The sequence below is a fragment of the Atractosteus spatula genome, chromosome 11 (genome assembly GCF_055471065.1).
Source record: "Atractosteus spatula isolate fAtrSpa1 chromosome 11, fAtrSpa1.hap1, whole genome shotgun sequence".
Taxonomy (NCBI): domain Eukaryota; kingdom Metazoa; phylum Chordata; class Actinopteri; order Semionotiformes; family Lepisosteidae; genus Atractosteus; species Atractosteus spatula.
In genome coordinates, this window is record NC_142716.1 from 35,586,603 (window position 1) to 35,608,134 (window position 21,532).

General features: G+C 38.9%; 1 protein-coding gene across 1 annotated transcript; it reads right to left on the reverse strand.

Moving 5' to 3' along the window:
- Positions 1 to 926: 926 nt before the first annotated feature.
- Positions 927 to 14,985, reverse strand: hs3st3l (heparan sulfate (glucosamine) 3-O-sulfotransferase 3-like). Its single transcript, XM_088927563.1, has 2 exons — positions 14,174 to 14,985; positions 927 to 2,632 (listed from the first exon to the last, which is right to left on the reverse strand). The coding sequence occupies exons 1-2, from the start codon at positions 14,638 to 14,640 to the stop codon at positions 2,014 to 2,016; spliced, it is 1,086 nt and encodes a 361-aa protein (XP_088783689.1). The 5' UTR covers positions 14,641 to 14,985; the 3' UTR covers positions 927 to 2,013.
- Between the last annotated feature and the right edge of the window lie 6,547 nt (positions 14,986 to 21,532).

Below are 21,532 nucleotides of genomic sequence, written 5' to 3' on the forward strand. Positions count from 1 at the left end.
GACATAGACTGTATTGAATTGTTTCAGATTGTAATCTAATTCTCCTTGTTCATCTAATGTAAGATCAACTTCTTCAGTTCCAACACATACATTTTAGAGAGAAATACTCTCAAAAGCAGGCAGCATGGGTAATGCAGTGGGTAGCGCTGTTGTCTCACAGAACCCAAGTTCAAACCTTGGTTTTTACAAGTACAGTTGGCATGTAAGAACATAAGAAAAGTTACAAACGAGCGGAGGTCATTTGGCCCAACTAGCCCATTTGGTAGTTACTGTAGTGGTCAGTTGATCTGAGAATCCTGTCCAGTCGTTTCTTGTAAGAATGCAGGCCATTGACGTCAACTAAATGGCTGGAGAGCTTGTTCCAGACTCACAACCACACCATGTCCTCTTGGTGTTTGCATGGGATTTCTCCAGGGACTCCATTTTCCACCCAAACACATGCTGCCCCCTATATACATGTGTGGGTGTGCCTGATGATGGACTGGCATCCTACTTTTGCCCTGTGCCAGCTGGGTTGGGCTCCTGAAAAAGGATGCTCTCATAGCCAAATCAAGTTTTTTTTCTTGTATCTGTTTCAAAAAGCAGGCCTCTGCCTCCTTGTTTATTGTCCAGTGTTTAAAGAACAGGACTTACCAAGTTCTTTACCAGAGAGTTACCAAGTTCGAGCCTGGCTCTGTCAATGGATGAGTGGGTGTCACCCTGAGTTGCTAGACACCTTTGTGATTCCTTTCTTTGGAATTATGTAATTCCAAATTATTAAAGGTGCTGTTGTCAGTGATGGCAGCAGTAGCTTCTCAAGCTGTAGATCACCCTCTGCTTTCTGTATGTCAGTGCATATATACTGTAGGAACTGGCTTAATGACCTATTTTTATTATCATTAAAGAACCAAAATACATATGTATGAAGTAATTCAAATGACTAAGTATTTTGTTGGCTTTTTTATTATTTTATAATTAAATATATCTTAATTTTTTATACCTTTAATAACTTTTTGTGGTGTTGGCATACAGATAACACAGTGCTGATTAGCAAATAAGGAAATTAATAATAATAATAATAATAATAACAATTGGTTCCCTTTGCATAAGTATGTCTGGTTATGTTTGTAAAAGCAGTAGCAAAGATTCTAGCTTCATTGCATTATTGCAGTGGTTTTTATTACTGAGAAGTAGTGAGAGCAACTCAAATTTGGAAGGTGATCTTGATTTGTTCTGTCACAATTGTGCTAATTATGTTAAATGTATACTACTGTTGTAAGATTTGTATATTTTTCTTTTATAAGAGAAATTCAAAATCATGACCCATTTTCCCTAAATCAGCCCCTTTAAAGTTAATCTCAAGCTTTAATTGTTTTCCTTACTCAATCTCCTGAATGGAACTTGACAATTAACCTGAGCTTGGTTTTTAGAGAATAAACCGAGCTGTCTTCTGTGAGCTTCACCTGCGAAACACCATTTATTTGACTGGACTCACTGTCATAGATCCAAACAGACCAGTTCACCTCTTTCCAAACACTAGATCAACCAACAGAAGCCACGGAAGTGTCACCTGTGGGTCAGAAGCCATTTATACCAGCTTGTCCATTCAGATACCCAATTCACAGCACAACCCACTACTGGAGTGTCCGCCTGGCTCTGCTTGGCCATGTCCCCCATGCCTTCAACAGAACAGAAATTGGATTCCCCTTTGGTTTATTTTATTTTAATGCCATACAGTAGTAACAGTAAAAAGAAAAAAGATTTTTAATTGCTGCTGGCATTAAAATAAATAAACAAGTTTTAAAAACAGTTTAAAAATGAGAATCATTGGTTTGTTGTTTTACAGAAGCATAAAAGTCTCACTTTTTACATTGCAGTGGGAGGATTCATTTGGGCAAAGCAATATTGGATACAATTTGAATACAAGCCTATGTTCCCGGGCAGGATTGGCTACACTTTGAATAACATGCTTAAAGCATTTCAGTGGTTCTTTCAAAGAAAAGGATGAGAGTAGAGACTTTTTTACACACTGGCTCACTGCCAGCCAAAGTCCTGTCCAGCCATTTGGTAAAATTTCAGGTTATGTGGATGATAAAAGTCCTTCAGTCTCTGGATTACTTCCGGGTCAATTTTTGGATGTGTCCTGCCTTTGGTTTTTCCAAGGCAATGGGGCTTGCTGCTCCCCTCTGGCTTCTTCAGGCAGGGAAAGCCCTTAGTCTTGTTGAAGTAAAAATGTTTGTCTGTGATGATCCTCTGGAGGCCCAGGAAGTCCTGAACTTTGCCCAGTTCCCCAGCCGGATCACTGATCAGCCTCTCTCCGTGGACGAAATGAATCTGAGCCGGGGGGAAGTAAGCCAGCCACTTCTCCAGGTGCTGAGCATACATCCCGATCCAAATCGGGCTCCACAGGGCATCAATCTGCCCCGTAGTCCTGTTCTTGAAGGTCAGAGTCTCGAAGCTGGGGATGTCCGGGGTTTTGGATATGATCTGAGTATAATCTGAAATAGCCCTCGTAATGGGATCGCGGACCACCACAATCAGCTTGATCTCTTTGGACATGGCATAGATGCGAGCCGGAGTCTCAGCAGTGACAAAGTATCTGGGTGTCTTCTCCATCACAATCTGACCATCGAGAGCCTTAGGCATCATGCTTCTGTAAAGAGAAAAAAACGTACATATTTATTTTTGTGGAAATTTCCACCTTCCTTCCAAAATAGAGAATATCAGGGGTGTACTAAGAGTACAATTCTGACATGTTTCTTAAAATTTCAAATGATGGAGTAACAAAATACTGTACCTAAGCTATTCATCCATCCATTTTCTTATCACTTTATCCAATTCAGAGTTTTGGGGAGCCAGAGCTTTTTGCAGCAGGCAACAGGTATAAGACAGGGTACATCCTGGAGGGAACACTAGTCCATCACAGGGCACACACAGGCTTAAACACACACTCACTCCAGGGCCAGTTTTCCTAGACACCAGTTAACCTACCAATATGTCTATGGACTGTGGTAGGAAACCACAGCACCGACTAGGTAGCTGTGTGAGACTGACTTATCATTATCCCTCTCAAACTTCATTTAATTACTTCCATTTATTGAGGTAATTTAAATATGATAGAGTACACAGTGAAGTTGTTGTATAACAACCTCATACCAAAGATTCTTAGACTTTAGACAGTTGAGTAATTAAAGTATACGCTTTATTTTGAAGACCCGAACACTTTAACTTTAACAGGTCTTGGTACTTTTAAGGAAAAAGCTAAATGGACAAGTTACAGTATCTCTATGCCATGTCATTGAGAAATACTGCATTGATCAAGAATGCATTGATCTGTTCCTCACTCAGAAACGATCATGTCCACCTGTTTCCAGGAAACGATCCGTTTATCTTGTGCAGAAGGCATCATGCTCTGCTTGGCCGTTACTCCGGAGCTGCCACTGCAATGACTTGTATGTTGGAGTCACTGGGCAACAGAAAGAATGTGCTGGTATTTCCGAAGGATGTGGCACTAAATAAAGGCAGACTTTTCCTTGAAATTGATGGCTACTGTTCCAATATAATTACATTCTGACAGTTTTTTGGAGTTGCAAATGTCAGCTTGATTCATTATCGTTCCCTAAGGGTGGGGAAAGGTGTTGAGTGTGACTTGTGCTTTATGATTTACTAACATAGCTGCCAAGGCTCCAGAATACATTAGGACTATTGATGTAACCTACCATGGTACTGTATGTGTTGGCATTGTGGATTCAGGGTGGCGTACAGTACATTCAAAAGGAATGAACTGAAAAGAATCCTTAGGAAATGTTGAATATGCAACCTAAAATGTGAATGTATACTGTATGTATGAACACAGCTCAAATGTTCAGCCTTTGTATGACACAAGGTTACTGTGTTGTATTTTTCTGAACTGTTCAGAGCACTGATGAAGCACTTGTAGTAGGTGCTTAGTGGCTGAAACAATGCATTTTTTTTAATTCTATTGTTTTCCTTGATTAATGCACAAATTAGGATTTGACAGCCACTGTGAGAATACATACAGCTTTTTATTAATTAAAGTATACAAAGAGCCATTGCAAAGCTGCCTAAGTAACAGGATTTTTTTTCATAAAAAACAAGTATCACAAATGGGGTTTTCAGAAGGTACGCTGTAGAAAAGCTGTGGTGGAGGAAGACTGGGTACAGCCTTCTCTTATGAAATCTTTTAAACTTCATTTTCTTAAAAAAGCTGCTAATGCAGACAAAGCAGAGTACAACATCAGTACTCTCGCAGCAAAGACTGTTAGCTTCTCTAAACTTTATCCAGACACACAAACACTTGAAGTGGATAAATCAACACTAATTTGTTAGACAAACATTGCAGCACTGACTGAAAATGCTAGGTTTGTACTATCACTGACAATACTAACAAGATCACCAACGACTACTTTTCTAACACAAGCACGGAGACACTGAGCACGGAGACTGTCTTTTAAATAGAATGTAGTAGGTGTATCTTGGGCATTATGTCACTTTTTGGCAGCAAATTAGTAGCAAGTCCTCTAAGTGGTATTTTAAATGTGCATTGGTAATAAGGGCAGCCAGGCAGATGTGCAACCTGCATTAATCACTGCAGGTTACTGACATACAAGGAAAAACAAATGGACTGAGGGGTTACGCTGCTCACCTCCAGAACGGCAATGGGCAGCAGATGTGACTAATCTACATTCCGTGGCTTGTGCACAGATGAAGTCTGGTGAATTCTAATAAGCCCTGATGTACACCTGCTCTCCCCTATCTCAAGACTCCTGTAGTTCTCGCTGACCTCACTTAATTTGACTGTCATCCTGTAGATGGGCTTTCTGCAGCTGCTAGTCAAATGCCTTGCGATGCCATAATTGTTTGTCAGTGCTCGCCTTTTCCTCATCAGTGCAGTGGTGCTCCCACTGCTGTGAGTGCTCTCTTACTTGGATCGCAGGAAAATCTTACAGTATCTTTATCACACAGACAGTAGCTGAGACAAGTGTCTTTGATTTCAAATAAATGATATTTACAACTAAAAATAACTTTGCTTTGAATTTATTTTGATTTAATAGCAAAGATTATCTTTTTGGGAAACATTAATAAATTCAGTTATATGACTGATCAGGAAGGACTCTGAAATGCTATTTCTGCCGTCAAAGTAAAAATGAGCTTTAGACTTCAAACAACACACAGAACTACATTTAAATATGCAATCTGCCTTTCAAAAAGGCGCATGCATTGTCAAGTTCATGCTTTTTAATTATTAATTTATTCCTAAAAAATATTCTGACTTCATAATACAATTCTGTATCTATTTAAAACACATAAAAACAGCTCAGCACTGGGAATTGTCTGTGGATATATTGTCTGTAAAAGGTCTTGATATAAATCCTTTATATGTTTATTCGATTCTTTTCGATTTCCCAGCTAAAATTAAAACCTCCTGTTTTCAAAACGTTGCTGGTAGGATGTGGTTTCAGTATTTTAGATAAATCTTAGGCAAGACTTTGACAATGTTAAGGGAAGGCATAAGTTGGTTATGTGACTCACTCAGACATAAATCTGTAGCCATGTTCCAAACACATAACATTTATGTTGCAGCTATGTTTTAGAAGACATTACTTGGGAACTGCAAACAAAAAATTAAACAACAGCAACACAGATCTTACAGCATCTATATTGAGCTAAAATAACATCTTCAAATAAAACTTTCAACAATATTGATTAAATTGATTTTAATCAATATTTACCTCCTACTAAGAGATGATAATTCAAACCTGACCTTAGTGACATAATTAAAGAAATATTAGCATTTAACAGCAAATAATTATAAAATAAGGTAGTTTTTCTGGCAGAATATAGCAGAGTGTAAGAACAGAAACCCAGAAAGCTTTTTCAAAATCACAAGAATTTAACTCTCTTTTAAATCAAGTGTAGGTGAATTCAGAGGAACACTGGGAGGATGTGAATGTCTATAAACAGCTGTGTTTTACCACAGAGGTTAATCTGAGAAGAACGCACAGAAATCCCAGATTTTACACAAAGCTGCTCTGATGAGGCTTGTTGAAATCCATTTAAAATGTAATCATGGGCTGGAAAAAAGAATGACTGCAAAAAAAAAAAAGAAACATCTACATCAAACTCGACTGTCGTTTTGCAGAGGGGAACTGCAGACAACCACGAGGCAGGCAAACTTGAAAGATGGAGAGCTTAATGGGTTCAGTGTCCTGAGGCACAGTGGAGTCTCACCTTTCAGTTCAGCAAATGCTGTGCAACGTGACCTCATATCGATACTCCTAATCAAGATTAAGCCTTTTGGAACTTCAAAGGGGGGGGGGTGCAGCAAATCCCTGGCCATTATACATTATCAATTACTTCATCAGACTAAGCACTTACCCAAAAGACTTCCCTGTTTACCTATGCCCATTAGGAAGCCAAAGAGTCTATTAGAAAAGCCCATCAATAATTCACAGATTTCTTTTTTGTTGACCAATTTATCCCTACAAGCAGCACTGTTCCTCTCGGCTGATCCCTGTGCGGTGAACTGATGCTGGAGTTTTTCCAGCTGTTACTACTGTTGTGATCAAGCACAGATACATGTGACACAAATGTCGGAAAGGAGCCGCACAGCAGCAGTTGAAAACAAGAAATAAAGGCAAAGGCCATTAGCAAGAACCATCTCAATCTGGCCGCTGAGCTGTGAACATCAGCCTTGGAGACAAATTCAGTCATCACAGAATATGATGCTTTTCTCTTGCAACAGGGCACTAGAAACAACATCAGCTTGAGTTCCATTTGCACTCAATTCTGTCCCTCACAGCAGTTATCTATGCATCAGCTCAGAGAAAGCCACACCAGCCGGAATAATGACAAAAAAGCATAACAAAAAAGCTCCAGGGTTTGCAGTTATACAATCTTGTGTGTTTCAGGTGGGTTTTATTGAGTTAGGACAACATAAAGAAAGTGCAGTACATTTCACAATGTTCAGCCAATAAAATGCAAGAACTTGTGGGATTGAATATATGGTTGGAAGGTTGAATTAAAAGTCATTTCAAAGCTCAACCATACACCTATTGAAAAGTGTATTACTTCATTACTTCATGAAAAAAGTAACAAAAAACCCTTCATAACATTCTATGTCAGTCTTGAATGGGTTGTATCTCCAGCAAGAATGATTGGTCCCTGACATCAGCCTTTGCTTTGCTCATTCAATCATTGCTGTTGCAAAGCCTAAGTGAGAATGCCCTGCTATTGACCCCTCTGTTGACAGTCTGCAGGTTAAAAAGAATACTGTTTGTGAATATGGCTTTAATTGGATGCCAATTGCCTTGTTTTAGAAATCTGTTTGAAAAGGCTACCAATGGAAACAGATAACCTTCCTATATGGGAAGAGCAAACAAAGAGAGTAGTCACTTCTTACCAAAAGCAATGTGACCTCATCTAGGGCATTCTGGACTGTGCATCATTATACACTAGAAAACCACATCCTTCTTGTCTATTAAAACTGAATCGCTGGTAAAATTCTTATTCCATATTTAAAAACAATTCTGAGTTACATTACAAAAGAGAGGCAAAGTAAGAGAAGGCTTGTGGTTTCAAATCTAAATGAATCACTTCAAATCTGCTTTCAGACATGATGGTAGGAAAACACCCACAGTAAACAATGTTAACCTTCTCTTTACAAAAACTGCAAATATGATTGCTTTAATTAATGATTGCTTTAGTTAATGCTTTAATTAATACAATAGAAGTTTAAGAAGTGAAAATGCAATGTAATATGTCAAGAGTATATTTATGTGATGCAGGAGCCCTTTGTTTAGAAAACAGAGTTCATTCTCCCTCCACCCCTTGCTGTTCCAATGGCTGCCACTCGGAGACAGTAGACAACTTGCATTAATTGAGCCAGGCTGGTCGCTGCCGCTCTGTTTTCTCTGAGGTATAGTGAGTGAGCTAAGTGGTCCTCTCGCTCTGCCCTGGGTATTGATCCTGATGGCGGAATGATAATGCAGGGCTCAGCTGGCTAACAGGAGGCAGGTGGACTCTGCACACAGTGTGGAGCCCCATCAGCAGCTTGCTGTGCAGAGGCAGATGTGGGGCAATTACTTCATCTTCTGCGTGAGACAGTAGCAAGAGCAGAGGGACTGAGTTTGCCCCTCTTTCACACACACACACACATACAGTACTGGTAGAGCATCAGAGGCTGCTGTGAATGGGGCAAGAATGATGCACAATTCAAAATAATCACAGAAAGTTCCACTTTTTGCAGAGCAAGGCATTCGTTTGCCTTCTGTACCATTTCTACAATGCAAGCCCTGCAGCTGTTTTAAAAAAATGCATAATAATTCTTTTTCATTTTTTTGTCAATTCAGCCTTTTACATTTTCATCTGGCCCGTTCATGTCAAATTCCTAATCAGTCCATCTTTTATTTTTTTGTGCACCCCCAAAAATCAAGGGGAATACACAATGCTGTAAAAAAAACCCACAATATAATAGCAAAGAGGAGACAAATGTGACTTTATTCACAAATCTATGCTCATTTAAAATGTTCATTTGCAACATGGGATCTCACACTCCTTAATGTGTCCCTTTTGTCCAAGAAAGCATATAAAAGCAGGCCCTAAAAAGGCATACGACTGTTTTATCATAACTGTTTAAGTGCTTCCAGTTTATAGCTGTGTATTGATTTTAACCAGCTTGATCCAATGTTAGATTAAGCAGTAAAAGTAATGTTATACAATTATACAAAGGAGACGAAGTGTGCCGGTATATGGGAGGGGGTTACACCCTGCCTTCCATTTGGTTGCACAATGGCCATTAAAAAGCCAGTCAGTTGTAACCATGCCCTGTCCACTTCCAGTACCCATCTATCACTGGGATCCCCTCTGATGGTGCTGCTCCTAATTCCCGGTGGTATGTTAATGAGGATTGAATTAAAAACAGGCTGTCTGGACCTTATGGTGATTTTTATACAGTACAGGATAGCATGGGCAATGAGATGCACCTGGCCCCAGTTTACAGAAACCCTGTTTTGACTTCATACAGTAAATCTTTTCTAATCAGCGAAGTCCATTTTGCCTGCGTGTCCCCAGTGATTGACCGAACGGAAACATATGTACATTCTTAAACAAGCCACTCGCTCACACCTGCCTTATCTCGCAGTTTCATTGTTCCTGTTTACTTTACACAGTGCACTGCTGGGTACTGCAGCTGACAGAGAGAAGTTCCTGTAATCTAAATCACACATTCACGAACCTTACTAACAAAGTGTTCTGCTCTTATTTGCTTTAAATTCAACACATACTACAGTTGCCCAGAAATGCAACACACTACTCATGCCCATTCAAGTTCAAAAAATAAAACTTAAATATTCTAGACATCTCAATATAATTTTAAAATAAGTAGGGTTTTTATTTTCTTAGTACAGACCGAATTGTTGCATTTGTCACCTCATACGAAGTGTTTCACTTTTTTTCTCTACAGAATTAAAGCCAATAAAAATTCTATTAAAAAAACAGCATAAGCTAACCAAAAGACAGGCCATTTCCGCAGGAATGATATGGTTTTCAGAGTGTGTGCTAACCCTTCATGCCTTTGTTCAAGTGTTAAAAAGTAAGGAATGTTCATATATTATAGGAAAGCCTGCTTTAATAGAAAAACAACTCCAAAAAGTTTTTGGTTGTTGTGCAACAATATTTACAGGCAGCATTACCTGACAGATATACATAAAATATCTGTTTCATATATTTATAAGATGGTGAGTAAGATGCATTAATAGAATAATGATTCAGCTACAGCCCAGCAATAAAGAGTTTTATATACAGTATAATTTTATATACAGTATGTGTGAGGAAAGTGAAAAACTAGTTTTTTATTATTATTTGCACAGAAGACTTTCTACAGAGTGTGGACCTGGTTTTGTGCAAAGCTCAACTTTTTTAGTGGCACAGAATGCTCATATGGCTGTTTAGGAGATGAACTCTGTCTAGTATCCACCTTGACTCTGCAGTCTAAGGTCACTGTTCATTGAAAATCATCCCTTCCATTTCTATGAAGCCCAGATTCAGAGTTCACAGACATCTTCTACTGATGGAACATTCACATCAAAACAGGATCAGGAAGGGTAAATTCAAAACATGTTTTTCTATACAAGTACATCAAATGTATGTTAAAATATGGATGTTGTAGTTTTTAAATTCCAACTAAAATAAAAAGGATAGCCACCTTAGCCCGTTTTAAGACAGATATGACTTATTTAAGAGCCTTAATTCCTTCAAAGAAACCATTGATTGACATTTGCAAAATGATTAACTATGACCACAAAAATGTCAGTAGCAAAGAATTAATTCAATTTGGTCATTGTCCTTTATTCATGATGTACTTCAGTTTATTACTCATGGATTTGTACATGTCACCATTGGAGTTGAGCAGAACTCAGGGTCAGGCTTGCTCTCTCCTAAACACCAATCACATCTCTGAAAGTAAAGTTCCTCTCCAATGTACATTCTGATAGCATCACTTCAGAAGGCTCCAGCATTCTCCACACATTCCAGGAACTAATCGAAGAAGGTGCAGTATGACAAACGTTGCAGGTAACCCAAAGCTGCCTTCAACAGTAACATGATATTTTTTAAATAAAAGCTAAGCCACCGACGCCCACAAAGAGCATGCTGCAGTTGCCTCTCTGACCTCTTTCATCTTTTCACATGTTCAGCTGACCACACAGCGTATAGTGGCATTTTTTAACCCATAAAGAAAAAAAATGTAGACATGTATATAGATATGCATATATTTAATTGATCCCATTCATGAAACCGGCAATACTTAAAGGTGAAACATAACCCCTCTATCGGTGTGCAAGTATTATGGCTTTGCAGGATAGGGCCCCTTGCTAATTGTAACTGAATCTGTACTGACCAAACCTAACTGCCTTACTGCTCATATCAACTGAAGGTCAAACTAGGGGGCAATCGATTGAAGACACACTATAAGCACAATACTTGATTCCATCTATTCTCCCCGGCTTGTCAAAGATCTTATCTGAGGTCTGCAATTTACCAGGTCACTGTTTTTAGAGGAAGTCAGATCAAAATGACTTATCCCTGTGATTTATCTTCTGCCTGCGCACTACACTATTCAGAACACCATTTCTAATTTTAGCTTACACAATACAGTAATCTTACAGGCCTGGGTTGACGGATCAACTAGCCACTAGCTACTGTGTCCAATCACTTTCCTGAAGGTGCAGAGCTCATCAGCTAGTCACAGGACATCATTATCTACTATAGAGCAAGTGACCCCAGGTTAAAGGTCAACTGGTAGGACCCATAATAATGTCAAGTTGTATGCTGTCTTGTGCAGTCCATCTGGCTCTATGGCTGTGACAGTGTACAGCCTTTCTCTCAGTACACAGTGTGAGGTGAAACACATTTTAGCCAGCAAAAGGGACGTCATACTGCATATAAAGGACCTGCTATTCTGATAATTATGGTACACTTGACATTATTGATTAGTCAGCCCAATGATTTATGATGCCAGCTTATATACATTCTTAGCTTAGCCATATGAAGAAATCCTGCTAGAAAATTTATGTTCAAAATCATCAGAAATTTATTACCACTGTCCAAATAGCAAATCATTCGGTCTCTCCCTGCTCATCTCTGAGGTCAAACTAAGCTAGTGATGTGTGAAACAATAACCAAAACCCAATCGAAGGAGCAAACATCTTTGTTCTATTGAGAAAAACATGTTTTTCAGCATCAAATTATTAAAAAGCCCAGGAGAAATGTATCAATGTTTAAACATAGAGCTCTGCTTGGTTTCTGCTCCTATTTGAAAGTCGAGGTGCTAAATGAGGCACAAACCACACGATGGCTGTTTTTGTGCAGCTGTGGAAACTAGGGGTGGTCATGTCATTTATCAGTGTTTTATAGAGTATTCAGGAGGTGCACTGACAGAGCATTAAGTGGCATTTAAATGAGCATTTTGCAAACAGAAAGAAAGGATGATAAACTCCACTAAAACTCTCCATGTTAAAAAAGAAAACTTTTTCATGGCATATTTTCACTAGTGAAGCCAGGCAATACAAATAGAAACTACTGTATGTAAAAGTGCATTTAAAATGAGGCACATTGTTAAAGGGTAACAGGAGTAAGGAACAAGGAACAAGCTGCCCAGCCATGCTGTTTAAGCCCATACTCTGTCATGTATAAGGAAACATCTTTTCTTTATGAAATAAGATCCTCATATCAATTATCTAATAAAAATCAAATAGCCTCCTCTTGTTTTCAAACTTAATAATACTGTTCACAATAATGTTTAAAACCCTTTAACCAGTAATTATCGATAAATTATCATTACATTAAAATCTATAAAGTACATTTGAAAAGAAGTTTCTTCTTCCCTGTAGGGTCAAAGAGAGAAGAAAGCCTGGAGGTGCTGTTGTAGCTGCATACTAGGATGCGTGGCTTCAGTCGTAAGACAAATATCATGTTCTTGTCTATCGAGAGCTCTTAGAAACAGCAGAGCAGAACCAGAACTTGCAGCTGAAGATTCAAACATTAAAACTGTCACGATGAAAGCAGACACACTGTATCTTGATCCTCGAAGTGATTGTTTTGGAAAAATGGGTCAGTTCAAGTGGTTACTTTTGTTATTATTGTTATTATTATTATAAACAGAAAGATTTGTTAGTATTGTTCTGTCCATCCTCAGAAATATCCACAGATTAAAAATAGAAAGATTCCCAGGAATTAGCACATTTTCTGGATTTTTCCTCAAGTCGCCCTTTCTAAACTTGCTCTTGCAATCCCAAGACCAGCTGTGGTACTGTATACACTGGAGGCCTTCTGGTGTATCATATTGTCTTGACAAGAGCTGCTTACAGAGAGACCTACAGTACAAATATGAAATCCCAGTCTCTTGAATATTTTAACACTACTTGGACAAGTAACTTGACCACATTACATTAACCTACATACAACCTACACTGCTTAGACGATCACTGATGTATAGGAGAGGCTTCATGGTAAGATACAGGTTGAAAAGAAAAAACTCAGTCCTTTGATTTTCCACAACCTGGTTAATGTTGCTCACATGCTGTTTAATTGTAGATTTTAAAATATAAAAAATGTTAAGAGACGTCTTGGAGTAGTTTGTTGATTGTTAATTCTGTATCATTCATGGTTGAAAAGGTAATCTGAAAAATTAATTTTGATTTTAACAATGTTGCTCGTGATCTTTTTTCGAACTGAGTATTATTTTCTATAGTTCGAGCCTAGGACTGTCAAGTAAAATATGACAGCAGACACATAACGAAGGTGTTATTTTCGTGTCAAAGTAACAGAGCTGAGAATTTAATTAAATCTGTCTGTAAACACTGTACAACGGAGATCTACACCGCTGCAGTGTAGGCGTGCAGGCACTTCACTGGCAAATGTATCATCAGACAGAACTTCGCCGCTAATTAAACAAGAACTCCTACTACCGGAGCAGCTATTGACAGGCTCTGAGGACTGTTTGCGTTGTAATGGAGTACTGTATGTAGGTAGAGCTGAACCTCTTGCACAACTTTGTTTTTACTAAATAACACAATTTTTAATACACAATTTGTGCATCATCATCACAAATAATAACATTAATGTACTCATGCTTCAAAACTAGAACACGTTCTCCAATAACGCACAACGCGGCGCATGTAATACGTTATACCCCAATTCCGTTTAATTTTCAATTATGTTGTGGTAGACCCTTAACGATTTTATTACTTACTGAACATAAAAGAATTTAATATATATATCAGCCCATTCATGAGCTTGTACAAATCCTCTATATATTGTACATCTATAGTTTATTTGCTATATATTATATATGGTAATAAAATGATCAAATCAAATAAGACATTAATATTATGTTTGCGACAGCGCTTTCACCATTTGTGTACATACCATCAGTGCCTTTACTGTGACTGTGGTAGGCGTAATACAAATGCGGAAAACATATGGCTGAACATATGGTTAAAAGCTAAGTACTTTCCACAAGCAGTAAAGATTTAACAGTCTATATTCACTTTATTATAAATGCAGTGCTGGTTAGTTCCATCGCTAACTTTTTTTTAACCGACTAACAAGAAAGAAGGGACGCCGTCACGTGAGATGGAGCATTGCGATAAAAAGACGCATAAACTTTGTTTACCTGTACCAGCTCAGACCCCGTGCATAGTGCCTGTCGAAGAAGTGCGGTTCCGATCCCAGAGCCCTGATGTCGGGGTGAAGTCTCAGGAACTCCAGGAGCGCCCGGGTTCCACCTTTCTTCACACCTATGATAAGAGCCTGCGGTAGCCTCCGTGCCGCAGCCCAGTCCTTTCCTGGGCTGCTTGTCTCCAGACTTCTCGCACTTGTACCTACAGCATCCGGCGACCCCGTGGCCAAGCTGGGAGCGTTTATGAAGTTACTATCATATGATACGTTCTTTTCGTGGTATCGCCCGGTGAAGAACAGCTGAGTTGATTGCCCCAAGCCCGTGTTTTCAACAATATCAGTCTCGCAACAGCCGCCCAGAAAGTAAAAAAGTGAAGCGCATATAGTGCAAAGCGACAGCATGACCAGCAGTTTGTGCAGAAGTCTCCGGGCTTCCAGGTAAGGGTGATAAAATATCGCCATCCCTCTAGGAAAAGACAGAAGGCAGCCATTCTATTACTAACGCAATTCTGTGAACTTTAAAAGACGCATGCATTTTCGGCTAAGGCATTAGCAAGAGATGAGAATGCAGACATGCTGCTAAATCGGTGTCTGTAAATTCCAAAGTCTCAGAAAGTGCACAACGCGCCTCCTGCAGATTCACAGCGAAGCGCTAAGAACCCTCCATTTCACTGTGTTCATTTCTTTCCTCGCTTGCGGTGTTTCGCCAGCCCACGCAGAAAGCAGGACAGAAGATGCTGCATTTAATTTTCGAGCGCTGGTTATCTTTCTAAGACTGCCACTTGCCTCTTTATAGGTCTCCAGAGTATTGCTCTCCGGGACCGCTCTCATTCATTCATGAAAATACGCCCATCAGCCAATGTTGCTTACGATACACTTTCATTGGGGGAACCAGAACAGAGGCGGGTTTATTTGACATAAAAAGTATGGGGTCTACCCTACGTACGCGTCTTTTTTAGATAGCCAAGTGTTAATATAATAATATTACGTTAGTATTATGATAGTATTGTTGGTGTAAGTGGTCAAAAAGAAATATAGTTTTGATGGAATTTTAATTCAGTATGTTAGTAATGTTAATGCATTTGTCTTAAGCATGGACTCTGTTAAATATAATTGCTTTTTTATTTGTATTTAGCGGAACCCATGCTTAAGAAACAAGGTTCACCATTGCAAACATATTGAGTGGACCTAATTCACAAAAGGTTCTTATGTAAAAAGTTGCACCTTATCCAATGATAGTCTTATTCACACTGTTGGTGCAGCCTGACACTTAAGGAGTTTTGTTAAATCGTCTCAATATTCAAAAGTACTGCAAAGGACATGCAATCACAGCTCTACATTAGTGCACACCCTCTCACCCACCCATTTCGCTGAATACATTGGAAGTAGCTAAGTGGGCTCCCTTTATCCTTCAGCATCAGGAGCTTTGGAACATGCAGGAAACAAAGGTGTAATATGTGTATAGATTGGGCAAATAACTGTGATCTGGAGACTCAGATATTAACACCCGTATGAGACAATCTGCTTCATCATACGAAATGAGAGACTGTCATTATAAAAGTGTGACTTGCATTACAGCATTGTGCCAGAAGTAGTAATATCCTAAATTCCTGTGTTCCCTGAGGTGTGTTCTTCGGCAGGTGCAACATATTTTCTGTAAACACTGCCTTAATGTGGATGTACCCCTCACTCTTGTAATCACTCATTTGCTGTCCGGTTTCTCTTGTGATTCAGAAATTATGTGTCATAACAATACATGCGTTCCTATATCTGAAATGTTTGCTCAGAGCTTTTACTGTATAACACTTTCTATCCATCAAAAACAAAGAATTGCAGCTTGATTAGATTGTCATGGAAATATAAGAATGCTTATCAGTGTCTGAAGTCCAAAACACTGTGTTCATGCATTGGCTTCCTTGAGTGTACAAGGAAATGTTCTTTAGGGAAAGTGAGCTTTGTTGGACATGTTTTTTTTACCTTTTTAAGAAATTCAAGATAGCACGAGCAACAAAGATCAAATCCTCTTGGGAAATGTTGTTTCATAAAGCCAGTGATGAGTGCCAACGCAGTTTGCAGTTGATTAAACACAACCAGGCCTCAAGAATCCTTTAACTTGTTAAGCTTTTAACAACCCAATCTGTTTTCTTTTCCTTCCTACACAACATCTAAAGTATGTGATTAGCTTGGACTGGAATGTCTTCTTAGTGGTAGAACATAAGAGGCATAGTGTAAGAAAGGTTATAAATGAAGTCATTTGGCCCATCTTGCACATTTGGTAGCTAATGGATCCAAGGATCTCATCCATTCATTTCTTGAAAGAAAGGAGGGTATCATCCTCAACAGATTGCTTATCAGTATCTGATAGATGCTGAAGTTGATACATAGTGCTGTTGCATTGACAGGTGACTGCCTCAGCAAAAGAAAGCCAGAATGTCATTAGTTATTGAGGCAACCCAAGCGATTTGTTAGGCTGGCTGGATTTGGATGCAGTTATATATTATTAATGGGGTGGCATGGTAGTAAGGTAGCTAGCACTGTCGCCTCACAGGTGCAGGAATTGATTCTAGTTTTGAATCCCTGTCTGTATGGAGTTGTTATATTTTCTGCACAGGTGTTGTTTTGTACACCTGTGTTCATCTAGGGTTTTGATAAGTACTCTGGATTCTATACACCTCCCTGGTTCAAATGCAGGTTGAGTTTAACAGAGTACTCTAAGTTGCCCCTTGCCAGAGAGTGGTTGTTCCCAAAATGACTTGTAATGGTTCTCTCACTAAAATAAATAAATCGGTGAAATGACTTCCTCAGAAGCATGAGGTTAATTAGTACTGATAGTTCAGCAATGTGAAAGACTATCCATTCATCCATTTTCTAAACTATATCCAATCCAATACAGGAGCCACAGGCTTTCCTGGCCAGCAAGGGGTGCAAGGCAGGATACACCCTGGACGGGACGCCAGTGCATTACAGGGCAGACACAGACACACACACCAGGGTCAATTTTCCCAGATGCCAATTAACCTCACTGTATGTCTTTGGATTGTTGGAGGAAACTGGAGCCCCCAGAGGAAACCCACACAAACACAGGGAGAACATACAAAGTCTACACAGATAGCAGCCCAGGAACTGAACACACGGTCCCAGTGCTGGACAGCAGCAATGCTAACCACTTTTCTTTCTGGTTGTTTTGAGGAACAAAATGGATATGTTTTTACTTCTCTGGGCAGATTGTTGTTGTTAACAAATAATTTTGTATTGTTTTGAAACCATGTTGTTGTTTGAAAGTCCTTTTTCTCACTGAGAGGCATACTGCCTTATGCTCTGCAGAATGTATTTTTAAACAAAGAAAATTTATTTTTGAATAAATACATATGTTAGTCAGACATCTTAGTGTCTGACTATGGCACAAAATGTTAAAATTGAGTAAATTCTTTGAACGAACATGGACCTTCAGCAGATTCTCTGAGTCCCTACTGCAAAAGTTCTGGTGGCAGAAAGCAAACACAGATGCTGTGTTTTATTTGGTTAAAAAGTGAGAGGGAAGCCAGTTTTCTAGAAAACAAATGGGCCAACTGCTACATCGAGAATGCATCTATATTCTCCATGCATTTGGAGAGACTCATTGAAAAAGGAACCGTGATAAATCATTCAACAGAGCTGTCTGCAGAGGACGAAAGACAGAGAAGGATTTATCTATCTTGTGCTATCAATTTCCTTTTATTTATGTGTATAAACCATTTATAATTTAAACTTAATAAATGACTTCTGTAGAAGAATGTGTGTCAGTGAGAGAGAGAGAGCTCCCTTAGCAATTTCTCTCTGCTCACAAAACTTACAAAAATCCCAAAAGTCATTGCTATTACAGTGATGTTTTTAAGTGACCCCTTGTGAGTATTCAGACATTAAATGTATTGTACTAAATTAATTTTAAAGCCATTTTTGTAAGTATGTGGATGTTCAGTTAAGTGCAAATGTACTGCTTAGGTGCAGTTGGAATATATTTTTTCGTGCATGAGGGTGGATTGATCTAAAGATAATCCTGGCCAGACCTAAATTTGGGAATATTTTTGCATACCTGCTGTATGTCGAATGTCTTTCTGTTACATGAAGTCAGAATTTAACTGTAGTCTTGAATTTTGTTTTATACTATAGTGTACTATAATGATTTTGATTATTATTCAAAGTGAATTTTGATCAGGCAATTTTGAGCAGGGACAAAGCTATAACACGCACTTAATATACGGTAAACGAAGCAGATAAATTATTCTCCCTTTCTGCCCCTAAAAGGAACCCACTCTTAATTATCAGTTTGGTTTCCAGGGATTCTGTAACTTTACTCAAGTCTGGGATCGTGGAATCTGGGAGTGTCTTAACTGAGCTCCTTTGTTTCATCTTCTTCTGTTTGACAGAACAATTAAGAAACGTATTGATCATGCTCTGTTGCTATTTAAAGTAAACCAAAGGGAGAGACTATTTAAAACCAATGAATGGTGAAATTGTTACTTTACTTACAGTACATACAAATTAAGAAGTGAAGTGTTTTTTTAGATTGACGGTTAATCTGAAATGCAGACAGCAAACAAGGTTTTTTCATGCAGATACTGTATGCTGCATGTAAATCCGTATGCACGCTCAGGCGATTTAAAAAACAGGAGAAGGATGATTCACATGCAAAATCACAAACACGGGCCTTCTAAACTGAGCCTGTGATCCAGCATTGCGTGTTTGTGCCTGGGTCATGCCAGCAGCTACGGGTGACCAAGAGTTTCCAGACTGCAGCCCACAGGTGCAATAATATCAGTGGACACTGCACAGCTCAGGCGCTGTAGGGCTCGGAGCACGTCAAGAGATGAGCGGGAAGCTCAAAGGAGCCTGTCCATCTGTCCTCACTGTGTATTGCAGGAGTCGCTGCTTTGAGCTGAGAAGTAAAGAAATGGTGGCCAGTTCCAAACTAGCTGGGTAGGGAATGAAAAATATTAGAAAAATTCATATGAACAAGATAATTACTGAAACTCACTGTTGACCATAGTACTGTATTTTGCTATAAACTCCACGCCATGATGCTGGCATGCGTAAGGTTTGCTGATACACCGCCTTCCTTGAGCTTGTCTTGTCTGAGTAGGGAACATCGATCAGGGGTCACCAAATGGCAGATAATCCAGGTGCATTAATATTTGAATTAAAAGTCCTGACAGAAAAGTAACAAATGGCATTCAGCATTCTGAACCGCATTGAGACGGGGAAGTCTGGGGCAGATTCTGGATTACACTGGAGAGTCATTTACTTGTATTTTTCATCTGAGTGTTGCCCACTTTGTGTGCCTCTGATTTATGTTTCCCTCTCTGCTAGCAGCTCGGAGCAGATGTGTCCTTCGCCCCCAGGCCAAATATTTCCTGACCATAACGTTAAGTAAGATGAAAATATGCAAATTATTTTTTTTAAAATGGACCCTGGTAATTGGGTTTCCCCGAGCTAATCACTTTGCTTTCTCATAATAGCCTTCTGCTACTCAGATAGGCTTCACATCCCATTTTTGCATCTTAGGAGAATATGTTGAGTGAGTGATTCCTAACAGGAATACATACTGTACAGTAGGAGAAGAGAATAAAAGTTCAGACCAATTTAATGCGCCTCCTGATGATTTTTTTAAAGACCCTCAAAAGGATGGTTTTGAATTTTCGTCAAAATGGACAAAACTAAATCTTGCCAAAAGTCCTCTCACTTCTTATTCAGAATTTCAACCGGAAAACATGGTAATAAACAAGAGCTGTAGACAATTAAATATTTTTCTGTTTTGATTAATCATTTCAAAATGCTTTGATGAGTCTTAGGGAGTCTTTAATTAGAGAAATGGCTATTGAAGTCATTGCATCATTTTTTAATTGTGTGACGAGCATCCATTACTTTAAACATATCGCCCCATTTTTTTCCTTTCTCAGAAGACAGCTCCTAAATAAATTTACATTATGGATATAAAAATTAATATCAACTGCATTACTCTGATTTATGTAACAACATAATAAATTAACAACACACACAAATCAGAAATGCTAAAGGCTGTTTAATAAGGTGTTTACAATAAATAAAAATAATTCCCTAGCTCTTTGGTTCTTTTTCAGACCTCTGATTTGCTCCTAATTCTATTTAACACTTTCACCACTGTCCTTATATTTTATCTGGATGGTCGTATGTTTTGTTGATTTTGTTTTGGAGATGAGGCATTTTGGTCACAGCTGTGGATGAAACATATACATTCCTAGCCAATAATAATGACAATATTTAATTGCAATGGTAAATAATTAATACAAAATATTAAAGCAGCACAGCAGCCACATCAAAAATGATGCAGTCTGAGATCTTAGGGCAAACCTATTTTCTTTGAAAAGAATACATTCCATTTTCTTCTGACATGGGGTTGGTCTGCTTTAAAAATACAATTGGGAAACTTGTGAGTTCTTCTTGCTCTCTTTCCGATCAAAGGGAAGTGGAAATTGGTTTCAGGATGGCCCAGCTGTTTAAAAAGAGTACCAGGTGCAACAGCTGTGTCTGTCTCACAAGATCTTGTGAAGGTGGCTAATTCTGTCAAGTTATTTATGTCGTAATCAGTCTAATATGTTTACTGCTGCCATCAGATTTTTGGCCAGGTTATTGGCTGTCTCTCCAAATCTCTTTCCAATAGATGATGTTCTGCAATGCCATCTGGCATTGTAGGTGCCAAGCAGGGGAATAGCTTCTGATGGGCATTGGCTTAGAAGACTATTAAGGTGATAGCCTGAAAGACTCTTACAAGACACTTCTGTGTTGTCAAAAAAGTGATGTATGTTGGTCCAATCTAAGTAAGGATGAGACACTATGCTTAGCTTTTAGTGCAGATTTCTGGGACAAATTGTACATTTATCTTCATTAATACCAATTGCTTCTTGTGTTTCAGTAATGGGTTTGTCCAGAATTTGAGTATGTCTGATCACAGTATGATCCTAGCCAAACCACAGCTGTGTTTAGCCATGGTCACTTGACCCCGAAGTGGACCAGGCAAACCTTAAGCCTTTCAAGGATAGCATGAATCAGCCAGTGCATTTTCAATAAGAATGCAGGGGCATTTCCACGTTACCATTAACAGGATAGAAGCTTTACCTGAAGTGCAAAATACTGCTGTCATATCACTCGAAAATGTTGCTGTTTGGTTTTGATTCTTTGCTAGTTTCTTCCCTTTAGTTAAATAACTTGTTTCCTGGAATCAGATGGCAAGGTCACTCCAGACACTCTGGGCAATTACATGTCTATTGTGTGCAGTCCAAGGGAAGATTGCAAGATGATGAAGTAGCCTTCTATGAGAGAGTGACCCTAAGGTCAGGGG